Source organism: Lissotriton helveticus, chromosome 2_2, assembly GCF_964261635.1.
Source record: "Lissotriton helveticus chromosome 2_2, aLisHel1.1, whole genome shotgun sequence".
NCBI classification, from domain to species: Eukaryota; Metazoa; Chordata; class Amphibia; order Caudata; family Salamandridae; genus Lissotriton; species Lissotriton helveticus.
Genome location: NC_136060.1, coordinates 407068797 through 407083037, shown reverse-complemented (window position 1 = coordinate 407083037; position 14241 = coordinate 407068797). Strand labels below are relative to the sequence as shown.

Sequence of the window (14241 nt, the reverse complement as noted above, 5' to 3'; positions counted from 1 at the left end):
ATAAATAATAATAATAATAAAATCCACAAAACAGCAAAAGCCTGTACAGATTTCCCTTGCTTTACCAGCAAAATCCCTCATGAATGATAGAGAGAAGAACCTGGACAGACAAGCCCCATAGGCTGCCATTATGTGGCTCAAAACAGAATACTGTGCCTTTAAGAGAATCTTCCAGAACCTTCTCCCAGTATCCCAGAATGCATAGCAGGTCCAAATTAGTTTCAGTTCTTTTTGAAGGCGTAACACGCCAGACCTGTAGCATTCCATAAAGGAATATGTCTCTCTCCACCGGGGAGGAGGGAGGGCGCTTATGACTATAACAGAGATACCCCTACTACAGAACTGGAGTTACAGGACAGAAACTACTCCTTCTGTAGTAGGGGATCTCTGTGTATAGTCATAATCTAGTGAATAGAATGGCAAGCCCATCCCCACACCAAAGCGGCGGTGGAGAAAAGAGAATTAACGCCACTACTGTGCGAACAGATTTCGCAGCGAAGCCTGTCCAACCTGAGCATCTGCCCTAGCATCAGTATCCAGGCAGTAATGCTTAGCAAAGGTATGAACCGACTTCCAAGTGGCCGCCTTGCAGATCTCTGCAATCGGAACATTACGGAGCAATGCTGTCGTGGCAGCCTTGCCCCTGGTGGAATGAGCCTTAGGCTTACCTCCTAAGGTCTTATTAGCTTTTAGGTAACACAGCTGTATGCAGGACACAATCCACCTAGAGATAGACTGCTTAGAGGTCGCAAGACCCGTCCTGACTGATCCATAATTGATGAACAATTGATCTGACCTACGAATGTCTCTGGTTTTATCCAGATAAAATTTCAACACCCTCCTAACATCCAGGGAATGCAAAGACCTTTCCGCTGGAGATGAAGGATTCTGAAAGAACGTAGGCAAAGTGATAGTCTGGTTGATATGAAAATCAGAAATAACCTTGGGAAGAAACTTAGGGTGAGTACGCATAACAACCTTAGCAGCATGAAATACAGTATAAGGTTCTTGGCAACACAACGCCTGAATTTCACTCACCCTGCGGGCCGATGTAATGGCCACGAGGAACGCCGCCTTCCAGGACAGGTGCTGCAACGAAGCCTTATGAATAGGTTCAAAAGGCTCCTTCATCAACCTGGACAGCACCACATTCAAGTCCCATGAAGGCGAAGGAAGCCTGACAGGAGGGAATACTTTCTTCAAGCCTTCCAGAAAATCTTTGATCACAGGGATCTGGAAGAAGGAAGTCTGTGAAGGGCATTTCCTGTAGGCAGTCAAAGCAGCCAGATGAACCTTAATGGAATGGACATTAAGGCCAGACTGCGCCAGATGTAGCAGATATGGAAGGATGACATCTTCCTTGCATGTCGTGGGGTCATAGTTCTTAGACTTGCACCAGATGCAAAACCTCTTCCACTTGTAAGCATAAGAAGTCCTAGTGGAAGGCCGCTTAGCCTCCTTCAGTATGTCCATGCAATCCTCTGGGAGATTCAAATGGCCATATTGCACTATTTCAGGAGCCATGCGGCCAAACTCAAAGACGAGAGGTTGGGGTGCACCATCCGCCCCCCGAACTTCGTGATAAGGTCCGGCCTGCACGGCAGCTTCATGTGAGGAAGGAGAGACCGGTGAAGCAGGTCCGTGAACCACCACTGTCTGGGCCATTCCGGGGCAATCAGAATCATCTTCGCCCTGGATTGGGAGAGCTTGATGAGAACCGTTGGAATCAGGGGAATGGGTGGAAAAGCGTACAGAAAGCTGTTCGACCAGTTGATCCATAACGCGTTCCCCAGCGTCCCCGGCTGGTAGTATCTGGAGGCGAAGTCTCGGCATTTGCTGTTTTCGGCGGTGGCGAACAGGTCTACGTCTGGAGTTCCCCACCTTGCGAAGACTTCTCCTAGAACTTCGTCGTTTATGACCCATTCGTGGTTTTCCTGAATCAGTCTGCTCAGCTCGTCTGCCTGAACATTCTGCCCACCTGGCAGATGAGTGGCCGTTATCGAAAGTCCCCGAGCCAGAAGCCAGTGCCAGATCGCCTGCGCCTCCTGAGACAGAGTGCGCGATCTCGAGCCCCCCTGCTTGTTGAGGTAATACATCGTGGTCGTATTGTCCGTCTGTACAAGTAGAGAGTTGGTCCGGAAGGACGGTTGAAACGCCTTCAGCGCCAAGTGAACAGCCCTGAGTTCCAGGAAATTGAAGTGGTACGTGGACTCCGAAGGGGACCACGTCCCTTGAATCTGCAGGTCTCCGGTGTGCGCTCCCCATCCCAGGAGAGAAGCATCCGTCACGATCGTCTGTGTGGGAATGTCCTTGTGGAAGGGAACCCCTCTGAGGAGATTCTCCGCCGAACACCACCACTTCAGAGACTGAAGAGCATGTAGAGACAGTCGTATTCTGTCGTCCCAAGATCCTCTCCTCTGGTCCCACTGATCTTCCAAGCACTCCTGCAGCGGTCTCATGTGCAGCCGCGCATGTGGCGTCAGGAAGATGCAAGAAGCCATCGATCCCAGCAGAGAAGACACCGTCCTAACTGTCGTGGATGGAGAGGACAGGAGAGCCTGAGCCTTCCGAAGGAGTGATAAACGTCGCTCTTCCGAAGGAGACACGCTTGCCGACAGCGTATTGATGGAGGCTCTCAAGTACTGGATGCACTGGACCGGAGTTGGAACAGACTTGGACATGTTGATGTGCAACCCCAGCTTGTTCAAGAGAACGCACGTCTTCTGGAAGTGTGCTTGAGCTTCCGAGAAGGAGGAGGCCTTGATCAACCAATCGTCCAGGTATGGGTAGACAAACACCTTGTTCTTCCTCAGGTGTGCCGCTACCACTGCCATGCACTTTGAGAATGTCCTGGGCGCAGACTTCAGCCCGAACGGAAGTACCGTGTACTGATAGTGATTGGCGCCGACTTGAAATCGCAGGAACTTCCTGTGTTTGTGTGCAATGGGCACATGGAAGTACGCATCCTGTAGGTCTATGGCACAAAGCCAGACTCCCCGTTGCAGCTGAGGATAAATCTGATGCAACGACAGCATGCGAAACTTTTCTCTGCGAATCCATTTGTTTGCCTGTCGCAAGTCCAGAATGGGCCTGAACTCGTTCTTGTCCTTCTTGCGGACCAGAAAGAACCGAGAGTACAGACCTCTTCCTCTTTGAGACAGAGGTACAACCTCTATCGCCCTTTTCCTCAACAGGATGTCGGCCTCCGCCTGAAGCTCGCGCAGTTGATACTGCGAGCTGATCGGAGGAATCGATGGAGGAGGGCTGGTGAAACGAAGACTGTATCCATTGCAAACAATATTCAGCACCCACTTGTCTTGAGTAATTTTTCTCCACTCTGCCAGAAAAAATTGAATGCTTCCCCCACCGGAGCGGGTAACGGACGAAGGGGAAGTAACTGCTCAGGGTCGAGACCCAGCCGGGCCCTTGGTCGCGGTAGAGGACTGCTGTGCACCTCTACCCCTCTGACGTTTCTGGAAGGGTCTTCTGTACTGCTGCTGTTGTTGCTGCTGCTGATGTTGCCCAGAAGACTGTCCCCTTCCTCGACCCTGCGACCCAAAACGCCGTTGGAATTGGCGGAAGGGTTTCTTATCCTTGGGCTTCTCCAAGCCCACCGCCGTCAGGGTTTCCGCCTCGGCCTTCATCCTGGCCATCTCGTCATCCGCGTGTTTCCCGAAAAGGGTATCCCCGGAAAACGGCAGATTAGCCACGCGTTGTTGCGCCTCAGGTTTAAGCGACGTCAACCGAAGCCAAGCATGGCGCCTCTGATTGATACCGTGGCAGTATCCATGCGCGGACAGCAGGGAGATATCCGCCGCGGCGCTAATGGCCTGGTTAGAAACCAGCATCCCTTCCTGGACGATCTCCATGAAATCCTCTCTCCGGTCGCGCGGAACGAGGTCCGCAAACCGCCCCATGGAGTCCCACAGCGCACGGTCGTATCGTCCTAACAACGCAGAGTCACTGGAGGCCTTCATCGTTGCAGAGGACGTCCCACACGCTTTTCGTCCAGCAGAGTCAATCCAGCGGCTCTCCTTATCGGGAGGCACGGTGGAGGCAGGAGAGGTGGCATGGAGCTTCCGCGCCGCCGTCACAATCACCGAATCCGGTGTCGGGTCCTTCCTCAAGAAAGCCGGGTCCGACTCGGGAGCCCTGTATTTCTTGAGGAGCCTGGAAGGCACAGCTTTCACCACCGCCGGCGTAAGGAAGAGTTGTTCCGCCGGCTCAAGTAGACCTGGCACCAGAGGCAGTAGGGGGCGAGACAGGTGTTTCTTATGCAATGTCTCAAAGATCACGGAAGTTGAGGGCGTAGGAGCCGTAACCTCGATCCCCAACTTCACCGCCCCGAGCAGGAGAACCTCCTGGAACGTGCCAATGTCATCAATCGGGGACACCCTCGTCTCCGGTGAATCTGACAACGTAGGTGAGTAGGAACGGGTCCCCGAGGTAGAACGAGACCGGGACCTATGCCTCCTATGGCGATGCTTGGATCTCGAGGAGGATCCGCGTCCACTCCTCGACCTGTCCCTTCTACCTGAGCGTGACCTCGATCTCTTGGGTCTGGGACGCTCCGCCGGCCTCCCCGGGTCGGACGTCTTGGGTTTAGGAGGAACCTTCAACTTAGGAGTCTTCTTCGGAGGTGTCGGGAGGTTGGGCATCGACACCGATCGCGGTGGAACCGGGGGAGGAGGAACAGTTGGAACCGGGGCCTGAGGCGCCGGTAAAGGAGGCAACGTAGGAGGGGGTGAAACCCTCGGAGGCGGGCCCTTAGGCAAAGGAGGCAACGAAGGCAGTGCAGTAGGCTTCCTCGGGGTATACACCTCGGAGTATGCCGTTCCCGGGGAGCCACCATCCTGTCCTGACTGTGGGGAGCCCCCCACAGTCCTGGGCCTGTCCTTACGACCTCCTGACGCCGACGATCGGTGCTCAGACGTCGATCGTGGGTCCTTCGACGGCGAGCGGCCCTTCGGCGTCGACCGTTTCACACTCCTCGGCGTCGACCGGCTTCTCCGCCTCGACGTCGACCCCGACCAGATGGACGAACCTCTAAATCTCGACGACGGGCGATGACGCCTCGACGGCGACCTCGACCGCCTCGACGTCGACCTCTTCGAACGCCTCGACGTCGACCTCTTCGCTCGTCTCGACGTCGATCTCTTCGAACGTCTCGACGTCGACTTCTTCGGGCCCGGAGACCTCCTCCGTCTTGACGGCGACCTCGACGACGAGGATCTCCTCGACGACGACGATGTCCTTGTCTTCGGCGGTGTCGCCTCGACGGCGAGCGCCGACGCCGGGCCCTCCGATGCCGCCCACTCGACGCCGACGGCGACGAGGAGATCAACACCGGGTTCGACGGCGGCCTGTAAACGTCCCTCGACGTCGACGGGCGACGTTTTCTCGACCCAGAGCCCTGGGGAGACCGGGAACTGGCCGTGGACCTTCCTCTCGACGTCGTGGTCATAACAAACTGAACCAGACGGAGACCTTGGACGTTTCCTGGACTTCCTGCCCCTGGGGAGCCCCCCAGAGGCCTCAGCATGGGCAGCAGAAGCCCCTCCAGACCCACCTTGAGCCTTCAGTCTTCTTTCTTCAAGTCCCTGAAGTCTGATTTTTCTCCTGTCCTTCAGGGTCCTGCCAGAGAAGCCTCTACAGATCACACACTCCCCTGGGATGTGGGAAGATGGAAGGCAGAGGATACACACCTCATGGGGGTCTGACTTGGCCTTCTTCCTGGAGCACTCCGGGCATTTATCAAATAATGCAGGCATTATGGACAGCCAAAGAGAGCAGAAACCCAAGAAGAAAGTCACTAAAGTACTTTAAAAGTACACAAAATCGAAATAAGTGAAAAAACACCAACAAAACCCTTGAAAAGGGAGAGCTCAATGCTCCAGGGTCCTGCTTGCAGGAGCCGGAAAAAAGAACTGAAACTAAGTTGGACCTGCTATGCATTCTGGGATACTGGGAGAAGGTTCTGGAAGATTCTCTTAAAGGCACAGTATCCTGTTTTGAGTCACATAATGGCAGCCTATGGGGCTTGTCTGTCCAGGTTCTTCTCTCTATCATTCATGAGGGATTTTGCTGGTAAAGCAAGGGAAATCTGTACAGGCTTTTGCTGTTTTGTGGATTTTATGGTGGAATTTCTAGTTGAAGTACTGGACAGTGTAGCCTTTTAGGCTGCATTATCTGTCTTTAAATTCTCTCTTAAGTGTCTATGCTTTTCTGCATTTTTTGACACTGTAAGAGATTATTTTTGATTGCTCCGGGGTCCACGCACATGGGCGGGACTATTCACTAGATTATGACTATACACAGAGATCCCCTACTACAGAATAGGGCTAGAACAAATCTAACTGTTCAGCTTAAAGGACAAAAGTCCTCACCCACCCAGGGGAGGCATGCTTCATTATGGGGTCTCACCTCACACCACTATCTGGAACGATAGTGGTGCGGGGGACACCTCTCTGTGAAACCGCAGGGAGCAATTAGGGTGGTGGATTTTTTAGGAAGAGATTATACTAGGTTGTAGGTGTGGGTTTGTGATACAGAGGATAATCCCCAAACCAGGTTCGTATTTGAATTTTGAGTCTGTTCTTTTATTTTGTATGGTAGATTTGTGTATCAAAGAAATTGGCATTTCATTGCTCTGTAGAATTCACTCAGCACATATTTCTCTGTGCAATGATCTATTATTTAGGTTCAGGACATTGTAACACTTTTCAAAAAGCAGCACTCCTTTCCCTGCATAACTTTCACACCACCGGGTACCATCACTCCTCGGTGTAGTGTAATTTCTTCTGACTCCAGAAAAGGCAAGCATTTTCCTTGATGCTTTCAGTGACCAGGGTTTGATACAGGAAGAAACATGTCAACCACCCACAGTGGGTTGAATTATGCCCCCCCTCCTCCCCTTGGGTCAAAGAATAAATACTTATATAGGTCCACCAAGAAATAGGTTTAACTGTTGTCTTGGATTTTCCGAGACAATTCGACATGCACTGCATGTAAAGAATCTAACCCAGAGTATGATGCATGCAAGCAACTCTGATGTTAAGTATAAGCCTTACCTTTTCGTGAATTTCTTGTGTGGACTGTGCATCACAGAACGCCACGGTGGCTACATCCTTCAGGATAGGCATTTCTACTGTACAATCCCGGCCATCCAACAGTGCTACAAGAGGGCGCGGGTGCATGGGCCCGTTCATTATCGGAGGTCGAATACCTGTAAGACAGATCAGAGAAAATATGAGGCACAGTAGTTACAACAAACAGAAATACAGAACTACAACCCTGAGGAATGTGGGAACATTAGAACAATGGCTAACAACTTGCATCTTCTCTTTTCAAGAACATTTTTTATTGTAGAACATCATTTCAGCAGGCTAGAAACCCACATGTAAGAACTGTGACTGATGGTATATGCAAAGTGGGTATTTGACCATCAGATCATACTAATAGCAATCCGCACTAACTCGATTATTGTTTTTCAGGATGTAATACCTTTATGTACGCTTGAGGAAACTTCTGTTCTAAAGACAGAAAAATGACTTGCCCTACTATCAATGCTTACTACACTGCCAAGTCTCTTGACTATATCACTCTGTAAAAAAGCCAGACTACCAATAAAAAAAAATCGTGTATTCAGGAGGCTGATCCCTACTTTCTTCTAGTAGAAAACTTTTTTTTTTTTAAATCTTATAATTAATCCTGCGATTTTTAGGCATACCTCTCGATCAGCTTTCTTCAAACGCATGTTCATCCTCCAAACAAGAAGGTTCCTCAAATACACATCAGTGAACTGGGCCAGTCCAAGCCTTGCTCATTCTCCAAATTGTTATTGATCACTCTTGTTTTTCAATAAGGTACCCTCTCCAATAAATAACTTATCTCACACACCTGGGAGACTCAGAAGGTGTAGCGGTATGCTTATGAGAAGTCGCTGCAACAATGCCAGGTCTAACTACTTGCTTGCTGCTGCGGTCACTTGACCGTATTGCTCACTTGTTTTGTAACACAAGTTACAGCCCATTAACTACTTCGGGGCCTCCAGGACATGAAGAATTTTCCTTACTAACTTTAGCAACATTTAATAAGAAATGATGTACCTCTAATGAAGAAGTGAAGCAATGCAGATTGTAAAAAAACGTACTCTTCAATCTATAGTTTGTCGTCCAAGTTGAGTAATCTAAAAAACGAAGAGACAAAATGGCGACCCAAAAATCCCAGTATAACTAGGGTGAGGTCACCCACATGTCCAGTTCGTACCGGTTGGTCCATGCTTTTTTTGGTCTTTCGGAGACCCCGGGTCTATTGAGAAATATTTCCTGATTGCCTAAACTGATGCACAGCATTTTTGCTTCTAATCCCCACTTGATGTTGTGCATCACATTTTCAATCCAGAAAATATTGGCCTACATGTGTATCGTAAACAGACTTATATACCACAGGGATACTACACATATACCGAACATGTACCACACAAGCATGTCAAAAGATATATCAAAACAGAAATATCTTCTTCCAAAATGTTGTTCAATTGCTAAGTCTGAGAAGAACTGTTCTCCACCTTCAAGAAGCCTGTCAGAATGTCATATCAGAATATTATGATTCAAGCCATGGTGGTTGGACAACTGGAGCTGTACTGTGCGGTTTGTGTTCCGCCTGGATCCTTTAAACTTACAAAGACAGTTAACTGTGAGTGTTTTCTTTGGAGCATCCGTCTCAACACTGGTGACGAGCTGCCTCGGAGGAGGCAGGCATTCTGGATCACCAGCCTCTTCTGTTTTTTCTGAAACTGTGACCTGGTTGGCATGTCGACCACTCACACTAGCCTGTGCATATTGGGTTTCCCTTGTTGTGCAGAGACTGCCTGTGCTGCAGAGGTACTGTTTTCTTTTGGGTCTCAAATGAGTTGAAGCACGAACTCATAGAGGGCAGTTTCCATGCCTGCTCGCACTGCTGGTGGAAACATGTTCCAGTGATGCACGCTGTACAGCACCAAAGACTGATAGTGCAAGCACGTTCCAGTGACGTGTAGCATTGAACCAAAATCTCAATTTGGAGACACGTGACTGACATTTGGCGTGCATTGTCAGCCCACCAGTTTGCTTCGAGAAGATGAGTCACAGTAACTTAAGAAGTCTAGGATAGTGCCGACCATATTTAATTGGGAAGCTTTTGTTTAAAGCTCATAAGATCAATCCATCTTGTATTGGGAACAATTACAGGATGCAAGTGTAAATTAGTTTATCACACAATGTTTTGTACACTCTACATCGTGGTGTTGGATATCGTACCTCTAATGAAGAAACATTTACTTGTGCAAATTAAGTCCCCTCAGTATTCTGGAACTGGAAATTTTGTCACACTTTTATACCTTTGGAATGGCTGCAAGTAGTATGGCCCCATCTCCTGTTTTCTCATTTGACAAAAGAGAACCAATATTACCTTGGAATAGGTGGAAGAAGCGTTTCAACTCACATTTAATAGTGATTGACTAAGAAAATTCTCTGCGGCTAGAAAGCAAGAGGTTCTTCTGCACAACCTGTGAGTGGGAAGCTGCAATATCTATAACAGTTTAGAGACCATACCCTTGGGAAACGGCAATGGGGAAACCAGACATTTTTTTCACATGTCAGTGCTGACGTTTGAAATACATTTTGATACTAAGCTTAATAAGGTTTTGGAGCGGAACAAGTTTTTCTCATGAACCCAAAAGAAAAACAGAACATGTCTGGAACTATGCATCATGTTCGATTAATGAGTCCATAAACAGACCATAATCACAAGTGCGTTCTAATGTTCTCAGAGATCAGCGTGTAAAGTGTCAAAATAATACTATGCTTGAGTTTGTAAGGATGACAAATGTCAGTGTTGATGGGGTATCTGAAGATCTGAACAAGTTGGTTTTAAAAATTAAACCCAGTGTGAGGGATACTGATGTTGGCCCAATTACCATGCCTAAGTGTTTCATTAAATTGGATGGTAAGAGAATTTTGGTGATGGCTGATTCAAGGTCACCCTATACGATAGTGGGGGAAGAAATTGGGAAAAGAAGTTTGGCAGTGAGCCTGAAAATAATCGAGTTATTTTGGGGGGGGTCTAAAATCGATGTCTCAGGCTATACCGTCAGGAAAATGGAGTTTGATGACAAGGAGACGGTGGGAAAGGTCTATGGGGCTAAGCATGGAGACAATTTGTGGGGTTGGAGTCACCAGCGTGACATAGGTATCACGTTGAACCCCAATGCATCACAACAGGTGATGACTGTCTCTAATATCATGAAGATATTTTCATGCAGTTTCTGGATTTTTTAGCAACAATTTAGGTCTTCTTAAAATCTCTGAACACAGGAGAATTTTGGGAAACAATTTGGTCCTTTCTGTGAACATGGTTAGGAAAGTTCTTAACCTTGTGCTTTAACCACTGAAAAAGGAGATTGACAGATTGTTGGAAGAGGATGAGAAAGAATCCTCATAATGGCTTGCTCCAGTTGATTTAACACCTAAGGATGGGAGCAAGCAAATAAGAATTTGAGTTGACCTCCGAGACCTATACAAACACATATGGGTTGACCCCTTCTTAATATTTCTGAGGTGCTGACTGAACTTAGTGGAGCAAATGTATTTTGTGCCATGGACCTTTCTTCCGCATAGCATCAAGTCAACCTGCTTGATGAGTCTAAACACCTTACATCATTTGTTACACCTTTGGTTGTATAACGTTTTGGCAGAGTGTTTTCAAAGAATAATGGAAAAGGTGCTGGAAGGTATCTATTAAGTCCTTTTCTTTCAAGATGGTATTTTGTTCTATAGTAGGGGCATGGCGGAACACAATAAAACACTGGTGTTGGAGAAGCTAAAAAGACTGGCCACACACTCAAGAAGGAAAAATGCATGTTTCGTGTCACTTTAGTCTCTTATTTGGGTGGCGCTATTTCTGCTGAAGACTTCAAGACCAAATTAGTGTTAGATGAGTCTATTTCAAAATCACCATCACTGCAGGATAAAGACCAAGTGATGTTCGTCCTTGGATTGGCAGAATTGTATTTCAAATGTATTCCCGATTTCTCGAGTGTGGTTCAACCCAAAAGAATTCTGCTTGAAAAGGGGGTCTATTTTTATTGGACAGATGAGTGTGAATCAGCTTTTGGGGCCATTAAGATGAGCACTAGCAGCTGGCCATCCTTGGACATTTTGAGGTATTCAGTAAAGGCATGTTTTCACAAGCAGTGGATGGTGAAGATAGGGTTGTGACCTTCAACTCTTGTTCACTCAAGGGAGCGGAGTAACATTACTCTATTATAGAAAGAAAGGTGTTAGCCTGTGCGGGGGCAGTTAAGCATTGTAAGTTCTATTTGTGAGGGATGCCATTCATTGTTAAGACTGACCATGCATAGTTGGTTCAATTATTTTTCACCAGGGAGAAAGATGAAGTCACTCACAGAATCAAGAGATGAAAGAAAAGGATTCAGTGAATTTACTTTTCAAGTGGAGCATCTTAGTGATATGAAAACAGAGTTGCAGACTGTTCGTCTAGATTGCACACTGATAGAGAGGTCGAAGTATTTGATGTTTGTCAAATTAGCTGGATTCAGGAACATGGGATTCACGAGAATGAGTGGCAGGTGGCAGGAGAGGAGGATGCTGAAGCCAAGATAATAGAATTTAAAGGGTTGGCCAGAGTATAAGACTATCAGAAGGATTGAAGAGATTTTGGAATGTGATGAAGGAGCTAAATTGGCCTGAAGAGGAGCTATTTAGGGGCAAGAGTAACTCCCCCAATGGGGCTGAGAAAAACAGGTAAATTTGGCACACAAGGGTCATCTTAGAAGAAGTCTAAAAAAAAGTAGAGATGAGTGTTGTATTTGGTGGCAAGGTTTAGACAGCCAGGTGGAAGTGGTGGTCAAAGATTGTATTTTGTGTGCCAGGAATGACAAAAATAAAATTTAAGCTAAACCCCTATTGTCTGCAGTTGAGATCCCAGAGGAACCATGGAAGAAGTTGTGATTCGATTTTGTAGGTCCTTTTCTTCTTTTAACTCCCGACCAGCATGTTATACACTTAGTCGACTATATATCTAAGTGGGAGGTGACAAAATGTGCGAGTTCAACTGACATGTTTTCTAGAGGGAAGAGGTTCCTAATCACACAGTGACATACAATGGGGCCAGTTTAACTCACATGAGATGCAGCAGTTCTTAAAAAGTCTCTCCATGGTGCATCTCAAGACAACCCTATGTTCTCCATAGGTAATGGACTGGCTGAGCACACAAATAGGTTAGCAAGGTTGGGTGCTCAAAGGGCACTTGACTTTAGGATAGCTTTATATAAAGTTGTGTGTGAAAAGTGGTGAGCTCACCACAATACTCCCAACAGTGTAACTTCCAAGTCGCCTTTCTTTTGAGGAAAGGTAGGAAACACCAAGTTAAATCCTGCTTCGATGGATGTGGACATCCAAATGACTGAAGGGTTGAGTGCTGAGAACGACATGTATGAATGGAAAAGAAAATTGACATTTCTAAGAGGTTAATGTCTGCTTGAGTGCAAGCAAAGATGTGACCATAAGCATTGTGTCGAATAAGTGCAATGGAATGTTGGAAATGTGATACTTGAAAAAAGGCCAGTTTTTATGAGGAAAGGCGGGTCTGCATTTATGGGGCACTTTTTGATCAAGGCAGTCATGAAGAATATAGTCTGACTGTGTAACGGCGATGTAGGGATCATGTCTAGGTTTGCAAAATGTGAAGATGTGGGTGATAAGAAGACAGAGAACTATCACAGTCAGGAACCTAATGTGAGAAATACTCTTAGATCTGTTTGCTGGAAAGGCTATGTCACATCTTGAAGGTTATGCCGAATCTTGAAGTCTTTGTTTACTTTGCTCCGACCTTTCTCCCAAGGTCTTGAATATAGTGTCTAATTATTGTTTTGTTCTTAAAAATGTGTTTCTTTGTCAGATTGATTTCTCTAGTCCATTTGCATTTTAACACCTTATACTTTATGTTTATGAATTACAATACTTATATTCTGGGTTTCTTGGGGAAGGGGGTGTGATATATTTTTTGTTTGAGAAGATGAAACTGTTATCCACAATACAAAACCTAGAAGGTCATCTCCGAAAGTTATGATGGCATGATTCGATCCATCGAAGATAGAAAACTGGAGCTGCCCTGTGTGGTTAGTGTTCTGCCGTGATACATTAAAGTAAACCTATGTATCTTCTTTGGAGAATTTGTCTCTAAACACAACTTACTTTAGTGTTTGGAAATGCCATTTACAGTGGTTTAGTGCAGCTATATTTTGCTGTGATCTGGAAATAAACAGCATCATAGGAATTGCTAAAGTCAAGCATGCACTTCAGATTGAACCAATTTTAAAACCGGATTACGTTCTTTAATATGATCAGACATGGATGTTTAGTTACAAGGTGCAGTTGCTCTAAATGTTCTGTAAGAACGAATCTGCATCTTCTCCATTCGTCCTATTCCCACAGATTAAGCCTCTTACTCTAGAAAGCTTAGTTTAGCCCTGGAGCACAAGCAACACACACAGGAGCCGTCTACATATGTAGAATTGTGTGGAAGCTGATAGGAAATCTAGAATGTAAACACTCCTCACTAAAACACATACCAAAATACAACCCAATAATTGGAGCCACACACTCGAGAGAATAGTATAACTTCAATGTTGTTCAAGCAAAATGTCACTTTTACTCCACCAGAAAGCAATCTTCTATGTGGTACATTACTTGGGCCTCTTATATTTAAGGAAGTCTTTGCTGACGCTTTTATGATAAATGATGACCTAAACTTCTGAAGACTTGCAATGAGTTCACCAATTAAATCCCTAAAATAACTTACATTCATGAGACACCAACACAACCAATACCTACCACTATAAGGCTAATGTATCACTAACTCATCTCATCATAATTTCCTCGAAGCCCTCTACAACTGAACATATCATAGCGTGACCAACTACAGTAAAGCCACATGGAGATCGGCTCAGGTCCCCCGCTTACGGTGAAAGCAGTGCCCAAACCATTCAATCGTCAATACATGGCAACGGCATGCTCCATTCATTTACAAAAAAGGCACTTGTAAAGTTGGAGATAAATCTTTCTTTCAGCCCTCAGCAAGTCTCATCACCTTCTCGACTTACCCTCCTTTATTACAACTGCCAGTCTTGCTCCTGAGCATTCCACACACAAAGCCTCTCAAAATATCACTGATGAGCCG

General features: G+C 46.5%; 1 protein-coding gene across 6 annotated transcripts in view; it reads right to left on the bottom strand.

Moving 5' to 3' along the window:
• Positions 1-14241, bottom strand: part of CTBP1 (C-terminal binding protein 1) — a 1555004-nt gene that overhangs the window by 339387 nt on the left and 1201376 nt on the right. For all 6 annotated transcript variants that reach the window (XM_078678645.1, XM_078678646.1, XM_078678643.1 and 3 more), the window contains one exon: positions 7071-7225. In XM_078678645.1, the coding sequence (XP_078534771.1) occupies positions 7071-7225 (155 nt within the window). The remainder of the gene's footprint in view (positions 1-7070; positions 7226-14241) is intronic.